This window comes from Lissotriton helveticus, chromosome 9 (genome assembly GCF_964261635.1).
Source record: "Lissotriton helveticus chromosome 9, aLisHel1.1, whole genome shotgun sequence".
Lineage (NCBI taxonomy): Eukaryota > Metazoa > Chordata > Amphibia > Caudata > Salamandridae > Lissotriton > Lissotriton helveticus.
In genome coordinates this window covers 689,194,921-689,216,193 of record NC_136070.1, presented here as the reverse complement: position 1 = coordinate 689,216,193, position 21,273 = coordinate 689,194,921, and the positions used below count along the sequence as shown (strand labels likewise).

The 21,273-nt window shown below is 49.1% G+C and overlaps 1 protein-coding gene across 1 annotated transcript in view; it reads left to right on the top strand.

Moving 5' to 3' along the window:
- LOC144783247 (growth/differentiation factor 3-like) overlaps positions 1–21,273 on the top strand; it is a 144,895-nt gene that overhangs the window by 72,386 nt on the left and 51,236 nt on the right. The window contains exon 3 of the mRNA XM_078662327.1: positions 3,474–3,548. Coding sequence (XP_078518453.1) covers positions 3,474–3,548 — 75 coding nt within the window. The remainder of the gene's footprint in view (positions 1–3,473; positions 3,549–21,273) is intronic.

The following is a 21,273-nucleotide window of genomic DNA, read 5'->3' as shown; positions in this document are numbered from 1 at the left end:
TGAAGTGCCCCATAGAAGTCTGATAGTTCTCCTGTTGACTGGTTGGATGGGAATGGGTCATATATATAAATTGTTTTTTGATTTATACAGAGCAGCATAGACCAGTAACCAGACAATACATATACTAAATCAAGAGCATCAGAAAAAATTGCATAAAACGGAGACATTAACATTTATTAATATTTATTCAAAGTTTTATATAGCGCGAACAAGATCCTTACAGATATCAGAGCGCTTCACAACGGAGAGAGGGCAGAAGGGGTGAACAGAGATAGTGGGAGCAGTATAATAGTACAAACATGGTAGGATAATAATAACATACATAAAACATATCAAAATACAATCAGGTAAACAGGAGAATATAGGATAATATAGGACGGCACAAGTCATTGACCCCACTACCTAGGTGTTCAGATTACAATTAAAAACTGATCTCCATTTCGTAATAGGATGGTAAATTAGAATTTCTTTATTATGCATGATTAATTAAAACCTTTGCACACATGATATTAAAAAACATGTCTTATTTATAATTCAATAGGCAACACAGGAAATAGTCACCGTACATGGTTTTAAAACTACATACGAGCATTGTGCTCTTTAAGGGGTCTAAGGTGCATGTACATCAGGGAGAGCTAGGCAGTAAGCAACTATCTAGTTAAGCTGCGGTCTTGAATATCCTTTCAAAGTGCATGTTTGTGCTTACAACCAACGTTGGTTTAAAGTGCTGTGCGACTGTACGGTGCCGTTAGACTTTGAAAACATGTAACTATGACCCGCAAGTGTGAACGGCAATTAAGTACAATGCAATAGGATTAACTGTCTAAACTAGGAGCAGGAGAACACTCACAAGAAACAAGTTCGCTTCATTGGGAGATATTTTAAATAAAATAAACTACATTACATATATTATACATATATTAATCATTAGCATCCTGAATCAACCAACCCAAAGCTGATTAAAGTGGTGACCTGAAATAGTGCAAAATACGTGAGTTATGCTCAAACTTCAGTAATCCTCATACTGTAGAACGGACATAATACTAGATACATATAAAGTGCCTTTAATATAAACATTGGACATTGAGCCACCCAATCACTAATACGTTACTGATAGAAGTAATTTCAGTAAAGTGCATTGTGCTCATACCATGGGGAAAGAGTGTTTTATATTTATTCTGACCGGCTAAACACTCTCTAAAAGAAACAGTAACGTTGAGATTCTACCTAAACTCCCCATACTCAACATTACTTCTACAAGAGGGCACGGTAGTAAAAGGGCACGTCTGACAAGAATATTTTGTCAAATGGATTCTAGAAGAAAATATTTTTTACTCGGCTGCTAAAGTGCAAAGTGCTCATCAAAGTCGAAACTCTAAAAAATGTGTGAAATCTTGCTAAACTCTCATTCCGCAAAGCATATAAATGTTCAAATATTATAATTCTAGACATTTACTTATCCATCAATCAATAGTAGAACATTCTTTTGATTTCCAACATTTTAATACCAAAGATCGTGCAATTGCCATGTCTATGGAAATAAAATATTGGCCAGGCCTGGATAGTGTATTGATATTTCACGAAAATCCAAACAAAGCTAGAGCAGTTTCAGGTTGAATAATCAAGCCAAGAATTTTGCTTAAGCCTTGATAAAATCTGATATCAAAAGCCGTGGCATACTGGACAATTGAGGAAAGAATGGGGCCAATCCCCTGGAGCATTGGTTTGACACCTAAAAAGCATTGACCCTATTCTGCTGGGTATATTCTGTGGAGAGCACTGGGAGTATAATATGCTAATCATCCGGAAAGGAAAGTCATTCTCTTAACGTTTTGCAGCTCAAGGAACCTTATTCCCCATATCTGCTATAGTCTGCCATTCTCCTAACATTATTCTACAACCAGCTCTTACTAATTTTATATAAAAACGGTAGGAATCAAAGTTGAATTCATATTCTGTTTTAGAGCTTCATACCAAGTCCCTACATCCAGCATTCTGTTCTTAACAAATAACTTCATCAGCGTATCAGAAACCTCATTTAATATGGCACGTTTTTCTATAAAAAACGAGTTATCTGTAAGAAACTAAAAACAAAAGGGCTTGAGCACCGTACCCGAGGTGCTGCTCTAACTCAAATTCAGCCAGGCTCTCAACTTCTGATTGTTAAAAAAAATCCTCAACTAAACAAAACCCTTTAACATTTCTCTTTCCAGAAGAGTTATTGAAATGACCAATCCTATATACTTACAATACTTTAACAATGTGAATGGATGGCATGCAGGAATTCTCCACTTCCTAAAAACTGTTTGCTACGGGTCACCATATTAGGGACCACCTTATAACAAGTTTTTTTCAGTAAGTTTGCCGCTTTGACACAAGACGTCCTGAAGTTACTAAGTGCATTTTCTTAATGTAAATGAAAAGTTATTTCATTTACCTAAAAGAATAAAGAGTGCTTGGACAATATAGTTACTAAGTGATACTTTTGCTAGTTGAACTAAATGTTCTGCGTCATACAGCCCGCAGACAACGAGACTTGAATGTTCAGCTTCACAATCCCCTGAAAGTCAAGGCCACAATACAACAGGGGAAATTTTGAAAAAGTGGTACAAAGGGAAAGAGCTGAACGGTCCATATTACTAGCATATGGGGCAATTTCTCAATTCCGATTACTGGTACACGTTTGGCTGCCTTGTGCCCCATGAACCCTTGCACCATAGGGTAAGGGGTTGTTCCTTATGTCAAGCATAGGTTTTGTACTCTTCCTAACCAAAATGCTATGCTTTGACATTGTTTAACACTGTTATAACTTTGTATGTGTGCTGTACTTGACAGTTCAGTGATCGTGCAATTGTAACTAGCATCGCTGGTTCCAAGGCCAATATTTGTCACAAAGATTGCCTAATTTAGTCTTAGAGCCAGGCGTAGTAGGCTCTACCGACGTATAAGGGCCCGCTCCAGTATTAAAGGTCCTCGGATCGGGCCTTTAACAAGGGAGCGGATCTTCAATGGACAGTACAGCCCACTATGGAGGACTCTAAGGCTATTACAACATTCCACACCTAGAGGGCATAATTTTCTAATTTGTAAAACAAAGGCCTCATGGAGCCCAAGGGTGTTGAAATCCTCTCGGGCTGCTTGAGGCCTTTCTTCACAGCAACAGCTGTGAACAAACATTGGAATGTTGCTCTCCGGGCTTCTACCAGCCATTAGAAGCCCAGAGCACTCTATTGTCTTCAGTGGAGCATTCAGCATTCCGATATTGTAATTGTCTTTAACTACCCCAGGCCTGACAAATAATAATCAAATAAGTAGACAAACTGATGGGCTGTATGGATGGGGATGCCGCTTTGAGGGACAGTTGATCCAGAAATTTAGAGCTGCATGAATTTTGTCATACATAAATAATATGAGGTCTGACAGAATGTATACACTATATATGTAACATTAAGCAATGATTTCTTTTTTTGCAGATATTTCTTCAGATGAGGCATTACTGACTAGAAAACTGAACTGCACGGAGGTATCCTACCAAGTCACGATAAATGGTAAAATGTTAAATAATTCCTGAAGGAGATGATTGTATTTCACTTTAGAAATAACTTCTTAATATACTATTTATCCAAAGAAATGAAGTACCTGGGATCTAGCAGGCATGTAGAAACAGCGCACCTTCGTTGCAAAAAATGTGAACTTCACAGAAATATTTTAATTTTTGCAGCAAAAACTTAGGGCAACTGTAGAAATGACAACCACAGTTGTAGGTCCAAATCAATTTCGATACGTTTATTTTTTATTTTTCTTGAATGTTTAGAAAACAGGGAAAGACAGAAATATGGGTGGTCTTGTAGGCACTCAGGTACATTTCTCCTTTTCTGCCTTGGTGGTTGTTGAATTCTTCAAACTCACAAACATCTCAACTTGGAATCAAAAGCAGCCCTGGCAAATGTTGTACACCCTGCAAGGCAGGTTGAGAGGTGATACTCCTCCCCAAGAAATCTTTGAAAAAATAGTGTATTTTATTTAGTGCTTTATTTGAGCCAGTGCAGGCCATCAGCACTTATTTCTGGGGACCGGTACTTATTTTTCCACATCAGATATTTGCCAAGCACAAGAGAGGAAAAACACGTAGATCGGAAAGACGAAGTAAAAGAAAGACGGCTGAACCGTCACGATAGGAACAAGCATTTACAATGCAATGGTCTCGTCTTTGTTAAAGTTAGAGCTATTGGCATTACAAATGGCATTTTTTTCATTTTTTGTTTTTTAAAAAAACATAAATAAATGGTATTGTCATTTACAATGGCAATAGGTGAGCATTAGAGAGTAGTAGAGAGTATTAGCAGTGATTAATAGTTAGTAGAGAGTGACTAGTTTATTAATTGAGAGTATACTTGAATAGAGTAGAGTAGGAGTGAGTTGTAGGCAATAGTAGTTAGTGAGTAGTGTAGATTAGTAGAGAGTAGTATAGAGAGAGTACTAGATAGTGTGTAGAGAGCTGTAGGAGTTAGCGAGTAGTAGAGACAGAGTAGTAGTGAGTAATGAAAAGTACTATATAGAATTAGATTTAGTTTAGTGAGTCGTAGATAGTATATGGAGTAGTATATCTATTTAGTAGAGTGAGTAGTGAATTACTTTTAAAATAGAGTATATATTAGAGAGCAGTAGTTAGTTAGTACTTTTGAGTATTAGAGTGTAGTAGAGAGTAGTACAGTAGTAGAGAGCGAGTATAACATTGTGGATAGTTTAATTGAGTGAGTTGTGATGTGTGTGACTTGTATGTAGTAGAGAATAGTTAGAGGGTGTATTAGAGTGTGATTAGTAGAGTGTGAATTGAGAGTATTGGAGAGTAGTAGAGATTGAGTAAAGTGTGAGTAGCCCCACACACAGACACAGAGCCACACACACACACAGAGCCCAACACACACACACACACACAGAGCCACACACATACACACACACACACAGAGCCACACATACACACACACACACACAGAGCCACATACACACACAAACAGACACACACACAGAGAGCCACACACACACAGACACACCCACAGAGCCACACAAACACACAGAGCCACACACACACACAGAGCCACACACAGAGCCCCCCACACACACAGAGCCACACACAGAGCCACACACACACAGAGCCCCACTCACACACACAGAGCCCCCCCCACACACAGAGCCCCCCACACACACAGAGCCCCCCCACACACACAGAGCCCCCCCACATATACACACAGCCCCCCACACACAGAGCCCCCCACACACAGAGAGCCCCCCACACACACATAGATCCCCTACACACACAGAGAGCCCCTCACACCCACAGAGAGCCCCCCCCCACACACACAGAGAGCCTCACACACACAGCCCCCACACACCCACAGAGAGTCCCACACACACGCACACACAGAGCCACACACACACACACACACACAGAGCCCCCCACACACACATACACAGAGAGCCCCCCCACACACACACACACAGAGCCCCCCCCCACACACAGAGCCCCCCACACACACAGAGCCCCCCCACACACACAGAGCCACACACACACAGAGCCCCCCACACACACAGAGCCCCACACACACAGAGAGCCCCACACACAGCATTAGTAGACTCCATGATTCGGTTAACATGTCACATACTTTCGCAGGCACTCGACCAGCGCCTATTAAACAGAAAACAAAATTTCAAGTCTGCGTAACCTAACAGAAAATAATGGGTGCTGCAGGAAGAAAATAAAAATTCAAAACGAAACATTAAACCTACTCCCGCACTATGCATGAAAACACCAGGGAACGCGACAGTGAGCACATTTATACATTTTTTGGGCAGTTTACATTTCTAAACTGTCGTGAGGGTATTACAGAACTATTTGTGAGAGCCATGATATGTTACTTTGTTTTTAGGAATGAGGAGAGTTAGTGATTTACCTACAATCGCATATATTTGATCCAAGAAGGCTGAATTCGAACCTGATTAGCCAGTTGCAAAGTCAGCAGCTTTTGAAACAACGACCAAGCAGTTATCTTTTATTCGAGTGAATTCTCTTTACAAATATAATATTTGGCATGGTCTGCACCTCACGAGAAACAGCGTGGAACTAGAAATCCGTGAAAGGGACAACTCTGGTTATTTTTCGTCTTACCTGAATAATGTCGGTTTATAATGCACGCTACCCAATTTTGTTTATGTTCCTGGACTGCAAAGCACCACACTAATGGTTCCCCTGACAACTGATGGCTCCGTTAATTACTAACCAGTTCTTTAAAAACGCAATACTGTACGTGAAAAAAACATGCGAATCTGCGTGTCCAGGACCTAGCCCCCCTATATTTTTATTCGCCTTAAACACACCATTACTCTTTAGTCCACAAAATAATACAGTAAAGGGGTAGTAACATGATCCCGTGGAAAATGGAGCAATGATATGCCTATTTTACTATAATAAGAAATAAATATTCCACTGTGACGGCATATTAACATTGTTTTAGCCACATAATTTCCTACAAAAAAAGAACATTACCTGGAGACTGTGCACAATAACTGCTATGAGACAAAATCACCCTCCCAAGATGGCTGCCGCTTTACACCGACTTCCCTTGAAACGCTACGCGCCACAAAGTTTTGGGTGACGCATTCGTGACATCGGATGACTTTGCCTGTGCAGCAAAGCTGAATATTAAATGGCCACTACTATAAGGATACCTGAAGAAGTTCCAAACGTAGGAATAAAGAACCTGGAAACGAGCTGGGGAAGAGAATTCATGCCGCACCGCATCAGACCAACACAAGCAGCAGCACAACCACAGTGAGCGGTATTAGGAGCAGCACGAGAGAGGTCACCTGCAGGTCAGTCCGCCAGAGGAGTAGCTGGGAGGCACAGGCGTAACATCTGCAGAGCTCCTATAACCGGCAGCAGTCAGTGAGTGTTACTGTTAGAAAGTCAGACGGGTCACTCAGTCGGAGCTAGCAGTCTCTGCACCGCCCTCTCCGCTCACAGACCAGAAATGGATCTCCAAAATGCCCCGTGGTTTTCAAACTGGGGGCGTGTTTTTCTTTCTCTCTTCTTCCCATTGGCTGGAATGTAAAATGGCTGGAATGTAAAATTCCAGCCAATGGGAAGAGGAGAGAAAGAAACTAAAAAACAAACCCCTCAATCCAAAAAAGACGGGGCTTAAATGGAACGACAAACCTCTTCTCCAATGGCTGGCCTCCGTTTAGGAAGCCAGCCAATGGAGAAGAGGGGCAGGTTTAAGTTCCATGCTCTAAAACATAAAATCTCGCCAGCGAGACTGCGCAAGCGCAGCCTACGCAGGCCGAGACCTAAAAAGCAGCACCTGCAGGAGGGAGATAAAGGCTGCAATATAATCCGATATAACGGAGTGCAGGAATTGGGTGGGTATAGAAAGAAGGAAGGAGGGGGGCATGTCAAGCCCAACTTTGTGGTCAGTCAAAAAGAAATTAGGTGGTATGCTTGTTGCACGAAGTAACTTTAACATTTATTTATGAATCGCTTTTTTGTTTTGATGTGGGGCAAAGCCCTAGTAGTACTAGAGATGCTTCCTCAGGCACTATGAATTGTCCAGCATTCAGGCATACAGCTCTGCTGACAAGGAGAGAATTATATTTCTTCTGGGGGCCCTGACTGACGGAGGAACGTCTTTCTCATCCTTTGTGGGCATGGAGTTCAAGTCGAGACATGGGCCGGGAAGACGAAGCCGGACCCAGCAGGGGCCCATGTGGAACACCTCCTGGAGGTGGGAGCACCCAGAGAAAAGCCTGAGAAAGGGGGGCGCACTGGGATTGGGTGCCCATTGTCAGACCAAGCCGCCCATTTACTGAGTAGGGGTCTAAGCGGTCAAAGAGGTTAAAATGGGGTACGGGCCCTCCTTTTGACCACATGAAACACTATCGCCTCAGAAGAAGACATTGGACGACATCGAAAAACGGAACTGCCGGAAGGACAACCTCACGCCCCGCCTTCCTGTCCAGCCGTCCATCGGAGTCTGTTGGGGGCCGCAGCGCGGGATCACTGGAGAGCGACCGCACCAGCGAGGACCTTTGTTGTTCCAGAGGGCAAGGCGGTTTGCGGGAGTGCGGTGTACGGAGACAGACCACGCCCTAACCCCCTTTGTCTCCAGGCTGCGTGGTCCCACCGCCGGGGGAGCAAGAAAGAACGTCAGCATCGAGCCGAGTCTGCCGAGCCCAGAGATTTCCACGGTCCGGTGGGGGCATGAGCCGAGGTTCGACCAGATAAGCAGGCCACAGCAAGGCACTAACAGAGGCCTCAACACACGGCAGAAGGACTGAGCCGGCAGAAGCAGGATTCTGATCCAGAGCTCGACGGCGACCTACAGCTGTTGCTGGAAAAGGCAAGGGCACTGGTCGCACTGAAAGAGAAAGACTGGATGGATCGGCACATGTTACGCATCATGGAGGAGCTGCCATCTGAGAGAATGATAGGCTGCCCCGGGCCCACGCAGGGGGCCCTCCTAAGAGGGTGGCCACCCTTAATGCCACAAGATGGCACATTCGCCAGCATTGCAGTGTTTGGGGTACCCGAGTGGGTCCCCCTGTGATGTCACTTTCGGGAGGATGGGGGGGGAGATGTACTTATACCTCTCCCAACCTCCGAGCGCCCTCTTTTCCAGTTTCTTGTCAGCAGTGCCCCTACTGCTTGGCTACCCGGATGCTGTTTTCGGGCCCGAGAGGCCTTCAGCTTGATGGGACACGCCGTCTGTGTGGTCCTGTTCTGCTCATCTTCGCTGGTCCGCGTTTTGCATCGTGTTTGTAGTGAGTGCAGCTCGGCGACCCCCACACCCCGCCCCTGGGCAGTCCAGGTTGTACGGGGGCCATGGCGCGTTTTGCCAGGGGGGGTGTGCGAGCTCAGGGGAGGCGCTTTCGCCTGCATGTTGTGTGTGCCCTTGGGGGGCAGCGCGGGACCTTGCGGGGCGGTTGCACACGCAGGAGCAGGGGAGGGCCGGTCTGGGCCTCCGAGGGCGGCTCACTGGTGAAGCATTGGTGGTCCGGTGGGTTTCGGCCGAGGCGAGGTGCATCCCGACGCTGTCCACTCAACGATGGAGAGCATTGGGTGAGCATCTGGGGTCCCTGGTTCGATCCCGGAATCAACATGGCTCAGTGTGTCGAGGTTCTGGCGGCACGATTTCGGGAGGGATTGCGTTTTGTAATTTTTGATGTGGTGATTGTTTCAGTTCGTTGCGGGATCTGCGTCGCAGGTGTGGTTGGGGGTTTCGACATGTGTTTGCCTTTGATCCCACTGGCTGGCACGTGCTCGGATCGGCGCTTGTGTAGTGATGCGATTCGAGTGGTGTCCGTGGTGGCGCGCGTGTAGTGCTGCTGCCCTCTGGAAGGAAAGCGCATGGAGCGTTTCCCTGGTTTTCAGGGCAGGCCACGTCTGGAGCGCGTCATTTGTGACGAGTGGCCCGCATGTCTTGCCGCTTCCTCTGCATCCTTGCTTGTGGGGCGGAGACCCCAGCAGCGGCTCCGGCGGTGCGTGGGGGCGTCTATTGTTGGCCTGCCCCAACGGGTCCCCACTCTGGAGCTTCACACTGAGACGCACTGATGTCGATGAATTCCATCTGTGCTCTTTTTCCTGTTCGTGCTGTGAGGGTTGCGGGGACGCGGGTCAAAGGCTGGATGCTCGTGGGTTTCTTGCTGCCACTTCTGGGGTCTGCAGAGCGTTTGCGTGGTTGCGCACGAGGACTGCATTCTTGCTTCGTTGGGTGCTTGTGTGACCTTGAATTTTTACAATGACGACTGCATGTCCCCTCCCGTTTTCGCCGCCCCTCCCGATTACTAAACGTCTATTATTTTTCTAATTCTACGTTATAGTGATGTTGGTGAGAAGTACTGTAAAGTGGTTTACATGGGGCTGCTCCACTGCCACCCTTTTCCCATTTCCGGTTGCCTGTGATTGCTGTCAGGATTCTATGGACCGGTTGTCTGATGCAGCCTCTGTGCCGCATTCCTCTCCTTGTTTTATATGTTTGTGAACACCGGCATGTCCACTCGAGGTACTAATCTGGGCTTGAATTCATTAATTAAAGATGAGGAGCTGCTTTGTAAAAGCTATTTTCTACGTAGGTAGGCCATAGCGTGGCCTTAGAGGGCGCGTCAGATGCTGTTGTGTTCTCGCACCCGGACCCACTGTACCTGGCAGAAATTTGTGGCGCGGCTCTCTTATGGGGCTAGGCCTCCATCCTCATCGCCTGTAAAGCTTGGGAGAGTAGCGTTTTCTTTCGATGCTTCGAGGGGAGCTCAACGGCTAGGTTGACCATTTCTGAAGCAGGGGACCCAGGTTCCAGTCCGGTGTGAGGCGCAAACATCGTACGATTCACATCAATTGAATACATTGAATGTGTGCCTCTAATGTGACTGGTGCGATTGAAAAGCACTCTGAGACCTCCGGGGGAGTTTGCGCAAAGTTTTATACTTTAAGGAATTACTTTTCAGCAAGTAATGTCTATTCCGTCATGCCCAGCACCCATATGCCTTTGACATTCTTTGGGGGTCTAGGCCTCTTACACAATGTACTGCCACGGCTCAGCACCCACACGACTTTATGGCACTTCAATTTTGGAGGAGCTAGAAGCCCAGCTATGGCGCCGTAAACCGTACCAACAAGCGTTGTTGTCACCAGTGCCTGTGTTTATACCTACCTGCCCACGCCGTTACTGCTAACGACCGTGACATGTTTAAGAGGCAAGTGTGTGGGGGCATTGTTGGACCCTGTCCCATTGCATAGAATCCATATTTGTTTATGAGGGGCGGCAGGGCTTCTAATGGATGTTTAATGTTTCAATTGCAGGAACCGCGCTGGAGCACCACGCTACTCACATCTCTTCCCTGCCGGCCGGTGCTTGGGGGGGCGCCCAAATGTTTTGTTCTTCGTGCGCCTCGCGCGGGAGAGCACAGGTTCCCCCCCATTCGCGAAATATAACGGTAACCACAGAGATATAGCTCAAGGGTAAGTCTTGTGCCTATGGTGTTGGGGGCTCTCACAAGACAGTGGTTCAAATCCTGCCATTGCTGTCATGGTAGACTAATGCGGTAAATTTTTCAAACTCCTTTTATGCAACGGGGGGAGGGGACACGAACGTTCCGTTCTCCTTGCGCCTCGCCTGGGGGGCATGCTCAGGTTCCACCCCTTGGGCGTAATACAATTGTATTCAACTGGTGAGTCTGAAGCAGGTATCTCCTGTGCAATAATTGAATGTTTATTTCCTGGGCAATAATTGGTGCGTTCTCTTGGAAAGCAACAGCTGAGTGTGGGCAAATCATGCATCCCCTGTGCCATAATTGAAATGAGTTTTCTTTTAAACAACTGGTTTATCGGGGAAAATCATGCATCCCCTGTGCAATATGGGAATGTGTTCTTTTGTACAGCAACTGGTGCTCAAGTAAGGGGCTATGATCCTGGCAATCGAGTTAGCAATATGCTTACCTGTCAATGCTGGTATGGGCTGTTTTAATGGACTTGTCTCTCTTCCAGAAACGCACAGGTTTTGTTCTATGATGGTCAATCGACGCCTAGCAGCCTGGCCTGCCAGGGCTAGGAGCAGGTACAGGGGAAGAACACACTGGGCCTAGTGTATGGGGTTCTGGGTCAGCAATGGAGTGTAACCTTTTTTCCAATTTCAGGACTATCAGGTCAAGTACACAGGCACCACTCTGAGAAGGACAGGTGGGAACGGAAGCAGGAATGGTCAGGGAGTGCTCTGAGCTCGGAGCCTGAATGATGTTCCTTATTAAGTGCTCTTGGGGGTGCCGGGTGCTGGACACCCCGGGGAGGGGTCCCAAGACGCGCCTGGGGCTTTTTGTTAACAGTCTACCTTTTTCACGCACGCAGAATTACGTATTGTCACTCGAACGCACCAAAGCTCAAAAGTCCGACACCGTGCCTTTGTAAGTAAGTACTGTGATCGGGGTGGTGGCAGAGTAGCTCGAGATGTTGGAGTCATTGAGGCAACCCAGACACAGGGGAAACAGTGGGTATTCTGACATGTCTATTCTCTCCATAGGGATTCGTGGGATGGTCAGTTCAGCATATATGGCTAGGGCCCTTCCCCACCCCACTCCCCATCTTTTGTCACGCGGATAGTATTTGCTAATGAGTACAGTTTACTAGCGCGTGTTCCTGTACAGCACATGCTGCTGCACACTAGTTGTTAAGTTAGGACGGTATTTCAGGGTACCTCTTATACACAGTGCCCCTTGCCTTCCAGAACGTGTGCACCGCTGTGTGATGGTTTCGAGTAATGGCTCAGGGTTGGTCCCCCATTTCTTGTCAATAATTGGACGTGACATGCAGTCCTGTTTTTCATACCTCTACCGTGTGATCTGCTGATTGATTTTGGCTTCTGTGGCCGCCATGGGGTGGCGGCGCGTGTCGTCAGACAGGACACGGGCGCACTGGGCGCCCATTCTAATCTCCAACAGCAAGGAGGTTTGGGCCCCCTTGAGCATGAGAGAGGTGTCCTGATTTCCACTGTCGCGGCTCCACCACATCTGAGGGTTTGGGAGACACGGCCGTGGAGGAAAGGGGGCGGGCCAGGCTTCAGCTCTATAGGCGATTCACCTGTGGAAATGCTTGGAAATGTTGTCGATGCCTGGCATTGTCGGTGTCATGGAACGCTTATTATGCATATTGGTAATTAGATTTTATTGCAGCTACGTCTTGTCGGAGCTTGCATTATACCAACAGGGTCATGAGACATGGTTGTGTACATGAATGCATTTTGTCTTTACTCGCTAACACCGCTCAGGGGTATGGCTCAATGGTTTCCAGCAGATAGATCAAAGTTGTTCGACATGTCCTTGAAGTCAATCGCAAGTCCATCACTATGTCATTATCGACTGGTGATACGAGTCAAGGATAGGACGCGTGGGGGCATTTTCAGTGCTAGATTGGTTAAGTCATGCGAATCATTGGCTTGTGTCGCGGACGCCTGCATGCACAGCCCAGGTGCTAGGTAACTGTTGTCCCATTGTTGTGACGTTAACTGTTGCCTGTGGAGAGTGTGCTGTTCCGGTCATTCCACAGTGGTGTTTCTGTATGTATTCACAAGGTGACAACCCAGTTCAGACCTCTTGTAGGGGAGAGTAGATGTATTGTTAAGTATAGAGGTTTTGTAATTACCATGACACCTTTACACATCAGCCCCAGTTGTGCTTAATTACCTTATGCGACTACCGGCCTCAGCTCATAGGTGACAGGAGGAGTAACAACATGTGTTGTTGGGCAGAGGACTTGTATGGTACTCATTGGGAAGTGCCTAGGGGACTTGTCCAGATTTCTCCGAAGATCAGTACTTGTGACACACTATGGGGTTTGCACACAGCAGGGGAAAGGGCCTGTCCATATAGTCACTGGCAACGCTATTGTTCATTGTGTACCTTGTTTAAACACTCGACGTGAGGAAGTCAAGGCTGGACTTCCGTAAGCGCAGCTATGGCCCTACACAGATCTTTCAGCAACGAGTTCTCCTGTGCTATATTTGACTAGGTGGTTTAATAATGTTGTTTCACTCAGTAAGTCAAGATCATGGGTGACCATTTGCCTTCGGCCCAGGCCATCCTTTTAGCCTTAAAGAGGCCTGGTCCGCTTCATTTGACAAACGTCAAAGTTGGATTCAGATGGCTCCGTTGGGAAGAGCTCCTTGGGTTAAGGCGTGTGCAGCAGGGACCTGGGGTAACCAGCTCAGGCTTGCTCCTGGGTTTGTAAAGCTGATGTAATGGGCCAATTGGTGCAGCACCATGCGTAAGCCAGATGTCACAGTGACTTCCAGCACAGGTTGTGATTTATCAAGATTTACAGTTTTGGAGATTAACACATGCCCTAGGCACAGGTACTATTAGGTTCTGATTCCCCTACTCCGGCACAACACCACATATATTGTACATTCAAGTGAACATGTTATACGTTCCACCGACCCCGATGAGGGGTAACCACACATCTTCAGCGGTGCAAGCATTGCGGGTCAGGTGGGGCGAGTAGGGGTCTCAACTAGACTCCTGCAGCAGGGAGTGTCGCAAGGCGGCAAGGAGTTGGTGTAAATTAGGACTGACAGGTACCATTGGGTGCCTGCCGCCTGCTCACTGCAGCAGTTTATGGTGATACCAAGGTCTGGGTAGGAGGCATGGCAAAGGAACCCTGGGCTGTATCACATGCGGGGTGTGGTGGTCCCGACCTCATTTCATAGGATCACTCCGTATTGGGTCTAGCTAACGATCATCTCAGTTGTCTTTTAACTTTCTGCCCCTCATTTTACCATTTGTGACTAGGTTGGCCACGGAAATTAATAAAGCAATGTCAGGCATGCCCAAGTAAGGGTTAGAGGCCCTGGGTTCGGTGACTAGGTGGCCACGGAACTTAATAAAGCGATGCCAGGCACGTCCAAGTAAGGGTTAGAGGCCAGAATGCGGCCCTGGGTTTCAAGTTCACAGGCTGTTGAGCGGCAGAACTGTTAGGACTTGTGTTCGACCTCCTGGTCACAGGTTCAGACCCTGGTAGGTCCACTACGCATTTCATTCGTCTGAGGTCAATAAATCAAGTATCATGGAGTCGAGTATCACTAAACATATTGGAATTCTCCCGCCCTATAGCCTTAGCGGACAATCTTGCAGGGTGGAAGTTGTCTTAGAATATAGAGGTTTGGTTTTAGTCGGTATGGGTTACTGCACGCCAAGTCCACAGGGTGTTTAGATCCAGAGGGGATACACCTGTCCAAAGGGGGAATGGACCCCTTTCTTGCTTGATCTGGGGGAGGCCTTGGAATCAGCAGGGTGTAGGTAACTAGGTCTATAGTGGTGGGGGGCCCTGGGGTGACGGGGCCACACCCAGTGCTGTGGCAGAGTTACAGGGCGATCCAAAGGCTGTAAGGTACAGAAGGGTACCCTCTACAGGAGCACAGTAAGGGTGCTAAAGCCAATTATCCTCAGGGAGGTCCTCGCGTGGGATCCTGGAGGAGCGACGGCACCCCGTTAGTCCTACGGATGGTTGTGGACCTGAGCAACCGGGGGTTGCCTGCAACTCTCCGCCCCCCGTAGCGGGAAGGGGCGTGAGTAAGGGGTGGACTGGCGGTCCGCCGGAGGGAGGGGCTATCTCCTCCCCCAAACTGACAATACCAGTTGGTTAGGGCCACCGGGTTTTATGGCTCATCAGGTGGGCAGGCGGCGAGGGCGGCCTGCCCTGGGATCGCCCGTAAGTTAACCCACCATGTTGGCATATTGTTATGCAAATAAACCTGCAGCAATTTTCTCCACCAAAATTGTGTTGTGTCTATTTATTACATTTATTGCTGTGGGAGAGCTGGGGAGTGTGCCGATATTGGCACTATGATAGGCCGCCCCGGGCCCACGCAGGGGGCCCTCCTAAGAGAGCGGCCACACTTAGAGCCACATTCGCCAGCATTGCAGTGTTTGGGGTACCCGAGTGGGTCCCCCTGTGACGTCACTTCCGGGAGGATGGGGGCAGGGGGAGAGGTACTTATACCTCTCCCGCCCTCCGAGTGCCCTCTTTTCCAGTTTCTCGTCGGCAGTGCCCCTACTGCTTGGCTGCCCAGATGCTGTTTTCCCTCCCCACCGCATACCCACCGCACGGGCGATGGGGGGTGTTTCAACTAAACCTTTTTACTTTGTGCTGCAGGTGGAGTTACAGGGCGATCCAAAGGCTGTAAGGTACAGAAGGGTACCCTCTACAGGAGCACAGTAAGGGTGCTAAAGCCAATTATCCCCCGGGAGGTCCTCGCGTGGGATCCTGGAGGAGCGACGGCACCCCGTTAGTCCTACGGGCAGTTGTGGACCTGAGGAACCGGGGGTTGCCTGCAACTCTCCGCCCCCTGTAGCAGGGAGGGGCATGAGTAAGGGGTGGACTGGCGGTCCGCCGGAGGGAGGGGCTATCTCCTTCCCCAAAATGGCAAAACCGGTTGGTTAGGGCCACCGGGTTTTTTATGGCTCATCAGGTGGGCAGGCGGCGAGGGGCAGCCTGCCCTGGGATTGCCCGTAAGTTAACCCACCATGTTGGCATATTGTTATACAAATGAACCTGCAGCAAATTTCTCCACCAAAATTGTGTTGTGTCTATTTATTACATTTATTGCTGTGGGAGGGCTGGGGAGTGTGCCGATATTGGCACTAAGCAGAAATCCACAAAGTATCAAACGGGCCCCCAAGGGCCCGGAGGAAGGGTCATGCAGCCAGAACGGTAGCAGCCACCAGGCCGGGCAAGGGAGGCCATGGACAACAATGCAGTACCCTCTCATGATGCAGAGGAGGTTGGCTGCAAGCCCCAAACCAAGAAGTCGGCAGGAAGGGGCAGGAACAGGCCCCCCACGCCCCTGAAAGGGGTCGATGGCACTGACACGGAATGCTACAGCAGGGGTGAGGAGAGACCTGTAGCCAGGACGGTAGCCCCCATGGAGGCACTCACCAACGCAGCGGCCACCATGGTGAGCAACAAGCGCTTAGGAAAAGGGGCGGGTGGCTTGATGAGGGTCAGGGGCATGCCCTGGGTTCTGCAGGGGTGCCTGGGCACATGGCCAACTATGGCATGCAACTCAGGGTAAATAGCTTTGCAGGACAGGGGCTATGGGACTCCAGACACCCTGGGCAACACACCAGAGGGGAGGTCAGGGAGAAAGTGAATTCCAAGGGAAAGCATGGGGGCATATGCACCCACACCCAGCATTATGGATGCCCCGGTGGCAATGGCTCAGGCCGGGCATGCAATACGGTGGGGGTCCACACCTGGGGACGAGATAGACCTGGGATGGCGGGGTGCGTGGCCAGGCTGTGCCGCAAAAGGAGGGACCCAGGGAGCAAACAGGGTAAGCACAGAAGAACCCAAAGGGCGCAAGGAGCGGGGGAAAGGCCGGCGGGCGGCCAACCCAAACAATCTAGGTGGCGCGTAGGTGACCGGGGAGTCTAGATGGAAGGGTTGTGGTAGGGGAGGGGAAGGGTGGGCTGGCAAGCCCGCCAGCCAATACAAACGCCCATCCCCAGGGGACCCGTCCAGCACCACCCATCTAATGGAGCTAGCTAACCTCATACCGCTAGCAGTGAAGGAGCAACTTTGGCAGAAGGAATACTTCAGTATATTTTCCTTACTGAAAGTGCACCAGGCAAGTTTAGACTTGACAGTGGAGGATAAGAAGGAGGAGGACAGGAGAGACAGGGGCAAAGCCAGAATGGAGAAATCAGTAGAAATTTGGCTGCAGGCCTTTAGGACGCTGGCATGCATCTTCATAGAAATATTTTCACAAAGCGCAGTAGAGTTGTTCCTGCACAAACAAAAAGTGCACGAGGCACACCAGAAGTACCAGGGAAAGCTTGTTTACAGTACAAGTGTTTCAGGGAGAAGATGCAAACATGGGCAAAGATAGAGTGGGACTATCAGGACATAGAAGGCTTCCCAACTGACATGGTGGCAGCCAGGGAGGGGTTAGGTGTGCAGGAGCTCAATGTTTATCTATTAGGGTTCAAAGGGAAGTACAAGGGCCAGGGACAAGGGCCCAAAGCCAGAGGCCAGCCAGGAGGAAAGGTTGGGAAAGGCTGCTCAGCAACGTGCTGGAAATACGACAAGGACAAATGCAAATGGGTCAGGCATGCAGATTTAAGCACAGCTGTGGGAACTGTGACGGCACCCACCCTGCTGCACACTGCAAACAGTCACAAGCGTCAGGACACAACAGAGAGAAGCGCAACAACAAAAAACAATTAGCGGAAGGGTTCACTTACAGCTTTCCCATTCCTCACAAGGGCCCGCAGGCCCGCAGCATAGCCGCAATCTGAAATCCATACAGGACAACCTAGAGGCGGCCAGACAGAAGGTGGGGAATCTCATGGTCTCTCCCTTAGGAGTGGTACCAAAGAAGGAGGCAGGGAAATTCCGACTCGTACACCACCTGTCACACCAGCAATGGGATTCCATAAATGATTGGCTGGAGCAGGGCAGCTGCTCAGTAGCATTCATCTCATTAGACGATGAAGCTGATTAAAAGGGCAGGGAGTGGGGCCCTTTTCGCCAAAACAGATATTGAATCAGCTTTCCGCTTACTGCGTGTGCACTCCAGAGAGCTATCACCTTCTATGCTTTCAACAGGATGGGGGCTACTATTATGACAAATGTCTCCCTAAGGGTTGCCCCATATCTTGTGCTTATTTTGAGTCATTTAGCTGCCTCCTGGAATGGGTGTTGGGCACGCGACACCCAGAAGGAGGACAGGTCCATTACCTGGACAACTTCCTCTCCACTGGTAGGGCAGGAATGGGGAAATGCACAAACCTCCTCCACCAATTTGAAGGGCTGGCAAAGGAACTAGGAGTCCTGCTAGCGCCAGACAAAACAGGGCCCAGTCACCAAGATATTTTTCCTGGGGATTGAGCTGGATTCGGTGGAGGGGACATGCAAGCTATCATCGGGAAAGGTCACCGAGCTGCACCAAATCATAGGGCAGTAACAACAGCGAAAGAAGGCAACACTCGGGGAAATGCAGCAGCTGCTGGGGAAACTAAATTTCGCTAACAGAGTTGTCCCTGAAGTGCGACCTTTCACCAGGTGACTGGACTGGTTGACCAAGGAGATGTCAAAAAGACACCACAGGGTGTGCCTTACGCAAGGGGTAAAAGAGAACCTAGGGCAGGGGGACACTTTCTTGGTCAACTTCAAGGCCCCCTCATGTGCTTCAGGCAGCCATGGCTTTGGGGCTATCCTGGGGACCGCATGGGCAGCAGCACAGTGGCCAGACAGCTGGGATAGCACTTGGATCACAGGCAACATTACGCTGCTAGAGCTCTTCCCCATTATATTGGCCTTTACCATATGGACATACAAGCTAGCCAATAAGCAAATCACGCTCTGGTCAGACAACCACGCAGTTGTCCAGGCAATCAACCTGGGAACAGCGAAGTGCCCAGCGGTGGTGAGGCTCTTGTGGCACCTAGTCGGTTACCAACTGGGGGTGAAAATAGCCATTGGGGCAAGAAACATTGCAGGTCTGGATAACTCAATAGCTGACACAATTTCTCATTTTCAGTGGGGCAAATTCAGAGACTGGCACCTCATGTGGACCAGTGCATGACGCCAGTGCCAGGGGAACTGTGGGAACTGGTGGAAACGGCATAACGAGGCTGGTGGACAGCGCCCTGGCCCCCAAGACAGAGAAGAGATATCATAAGTGCAGGGAAGTCTTCAGTAACATAACAGGCTTGAAAGGGGTGAGGGGCGTCAGTCCGGTTGAGGTGACGGCATTAATTGACTGGGCATTCCGGAGCGGAAGAAGCAGGTCATGGGCAAAGACACACCTGAGCGCGGTTGCCTATTAAACCAAAGTAACAATCGGGGGATCCTACAGGAACTTTCCTCTGTCGGATGGCAATGAAAGGCTACAGCTCACAGTTGGGGACAGGAGGAGGCTCATCGGTTTCCAGGTCCTAAAAAGTCACCGGGGGCATTAGCAGGCATATATACAGGGCAACACAAGTTGGTGTTATTCAGGGCACCATTCGCACTAGCTTTCCTTGGGGTTTACAGAATCAGCAAGCCAGTGGGGCTAGCAATGGGGGACCTGGGGACAGCTTGCCTGCTCATTGAACACCTCCACATGGGGGAGACACAAGGTGGTTCACCTGCGTCGGTCAAAAACAGACCAAGCAGGCAGAAGGAAACACACAAGGATCAACTGCATTGAGGACAGGGCATGCTGCCCAGTTTGCCTCATGCGGGAATACATGGAGCAAGGCGGGCCAACACAGGGGCCGCTATTTACGCACAAGGACAGGTCCTGCCTCAGCAGTTTTCAGTTCATTGAAATAATGCGGAGGGCCCTAGAGAGGGCGGGTTTCCCACCTAGGGAGATTGGATCACAATCTTTCCACATAGTGACAGCCCCATGGATATGTTCCTACTCAATATTGTTGGGGTTCTGGAGCAGATGGGTTTCTCACGAGTGACATGAAAAGGGGGAAGCTGAGGGGGGAACTGCCTCCAATAAGTAAACTGTCAGCAGCATGGTAGAGGCAGCCCAGAGAGATACCCGAAGGGGAGAGTAACATAGGTAGCAGAGCTGCTTGGACAGGGGATGCCTCACAGCAGGGACAGAGGGTGAGCAAGTGACAGCACACAACCACAGAAAGAGTAGAAAACCTGCTCACACAGGGGATGCCTCATGGCAGGGACACAGGGTGAGGAAGTGACAGCACACAACCACAGAAAGAGTAGAAGACCTGCTTACACAGTGTCCTTGGAATGCCACACAGCAGGGGCACCGGTGAGCGGGCGAGCGGCTAGCAAGGGCTCAGGGCAAGTGGAGCGGTACTTGCAGCCCGGGCCAGACCTAACGGCCAGCCACAGAGTGGGTAGCAAGGAAGCCTATACCCCGGAGAACACTGAGACACCTGCAAAAAGGGGCCTTCAAGCAGGGTAGTGCGGTCAGCAAGGAACAGAGGCAACCATTGACAGGACAAGAGCTGCTCACACTGTGTCCTTGGGATGCCTCACGGCAGGGACACATGGTGAGCAAGTGACAGCACACAACCACAGAGTAGAAGAGCTGCTCACACAGTGTCCTTGGATTGCCACATGGCAGGGGCACTCGGGAGAGGGCGAGCGGCCAGCAAGGGATCCAGGGCAAGCAGAAGGGCCCTTACAGTACGGGTCAGATCTAACAGCTGCCCACAGAGTCGGTAGCAAAGGATGCCTAGACCCCGCAGAACACTGAGACACATGCATAAATGTAATGCAAAAATGAGCATGGGTTGCAAATGACCAACCAGTAAGCTGCGAGATGTGTAATCCATGTTCTAAAATAATACTGCTGCCTTTTCTATGCACCATAATCAGTTGTCCCTGGAATGATTTATGGGGGAAAGGGATGCTGTATGACAAGGCTGACAAGGAAGGGGGGAACTTGCTGTCTTGGAGGGGTTTTCATCTGGGCTGCTGGCCTTTGGGGTTCACCCAGCCATTGGCCAAGAAGCGAACATAGAGATTAGAAGCAAAGCACAGTATCTCTGACAGGCAGCAGCAGCCCAGACTAGAGAGAGGTCAGACATGGCTTTTTGTTTTTGCTTACCACAGTCTTTGGGTATCTTCACTAACGGTCGTTGCTTGCAGTAGTGAACTTTTAGCCATCTTAAAGTGCCTGCATTCACTATTCTCAAGTTTTTTTTTAAACAAACTTTATTGCCTTTTATGCAGCTTACCTCAAACTCCTTTAAGGTAGCAGTGTACAT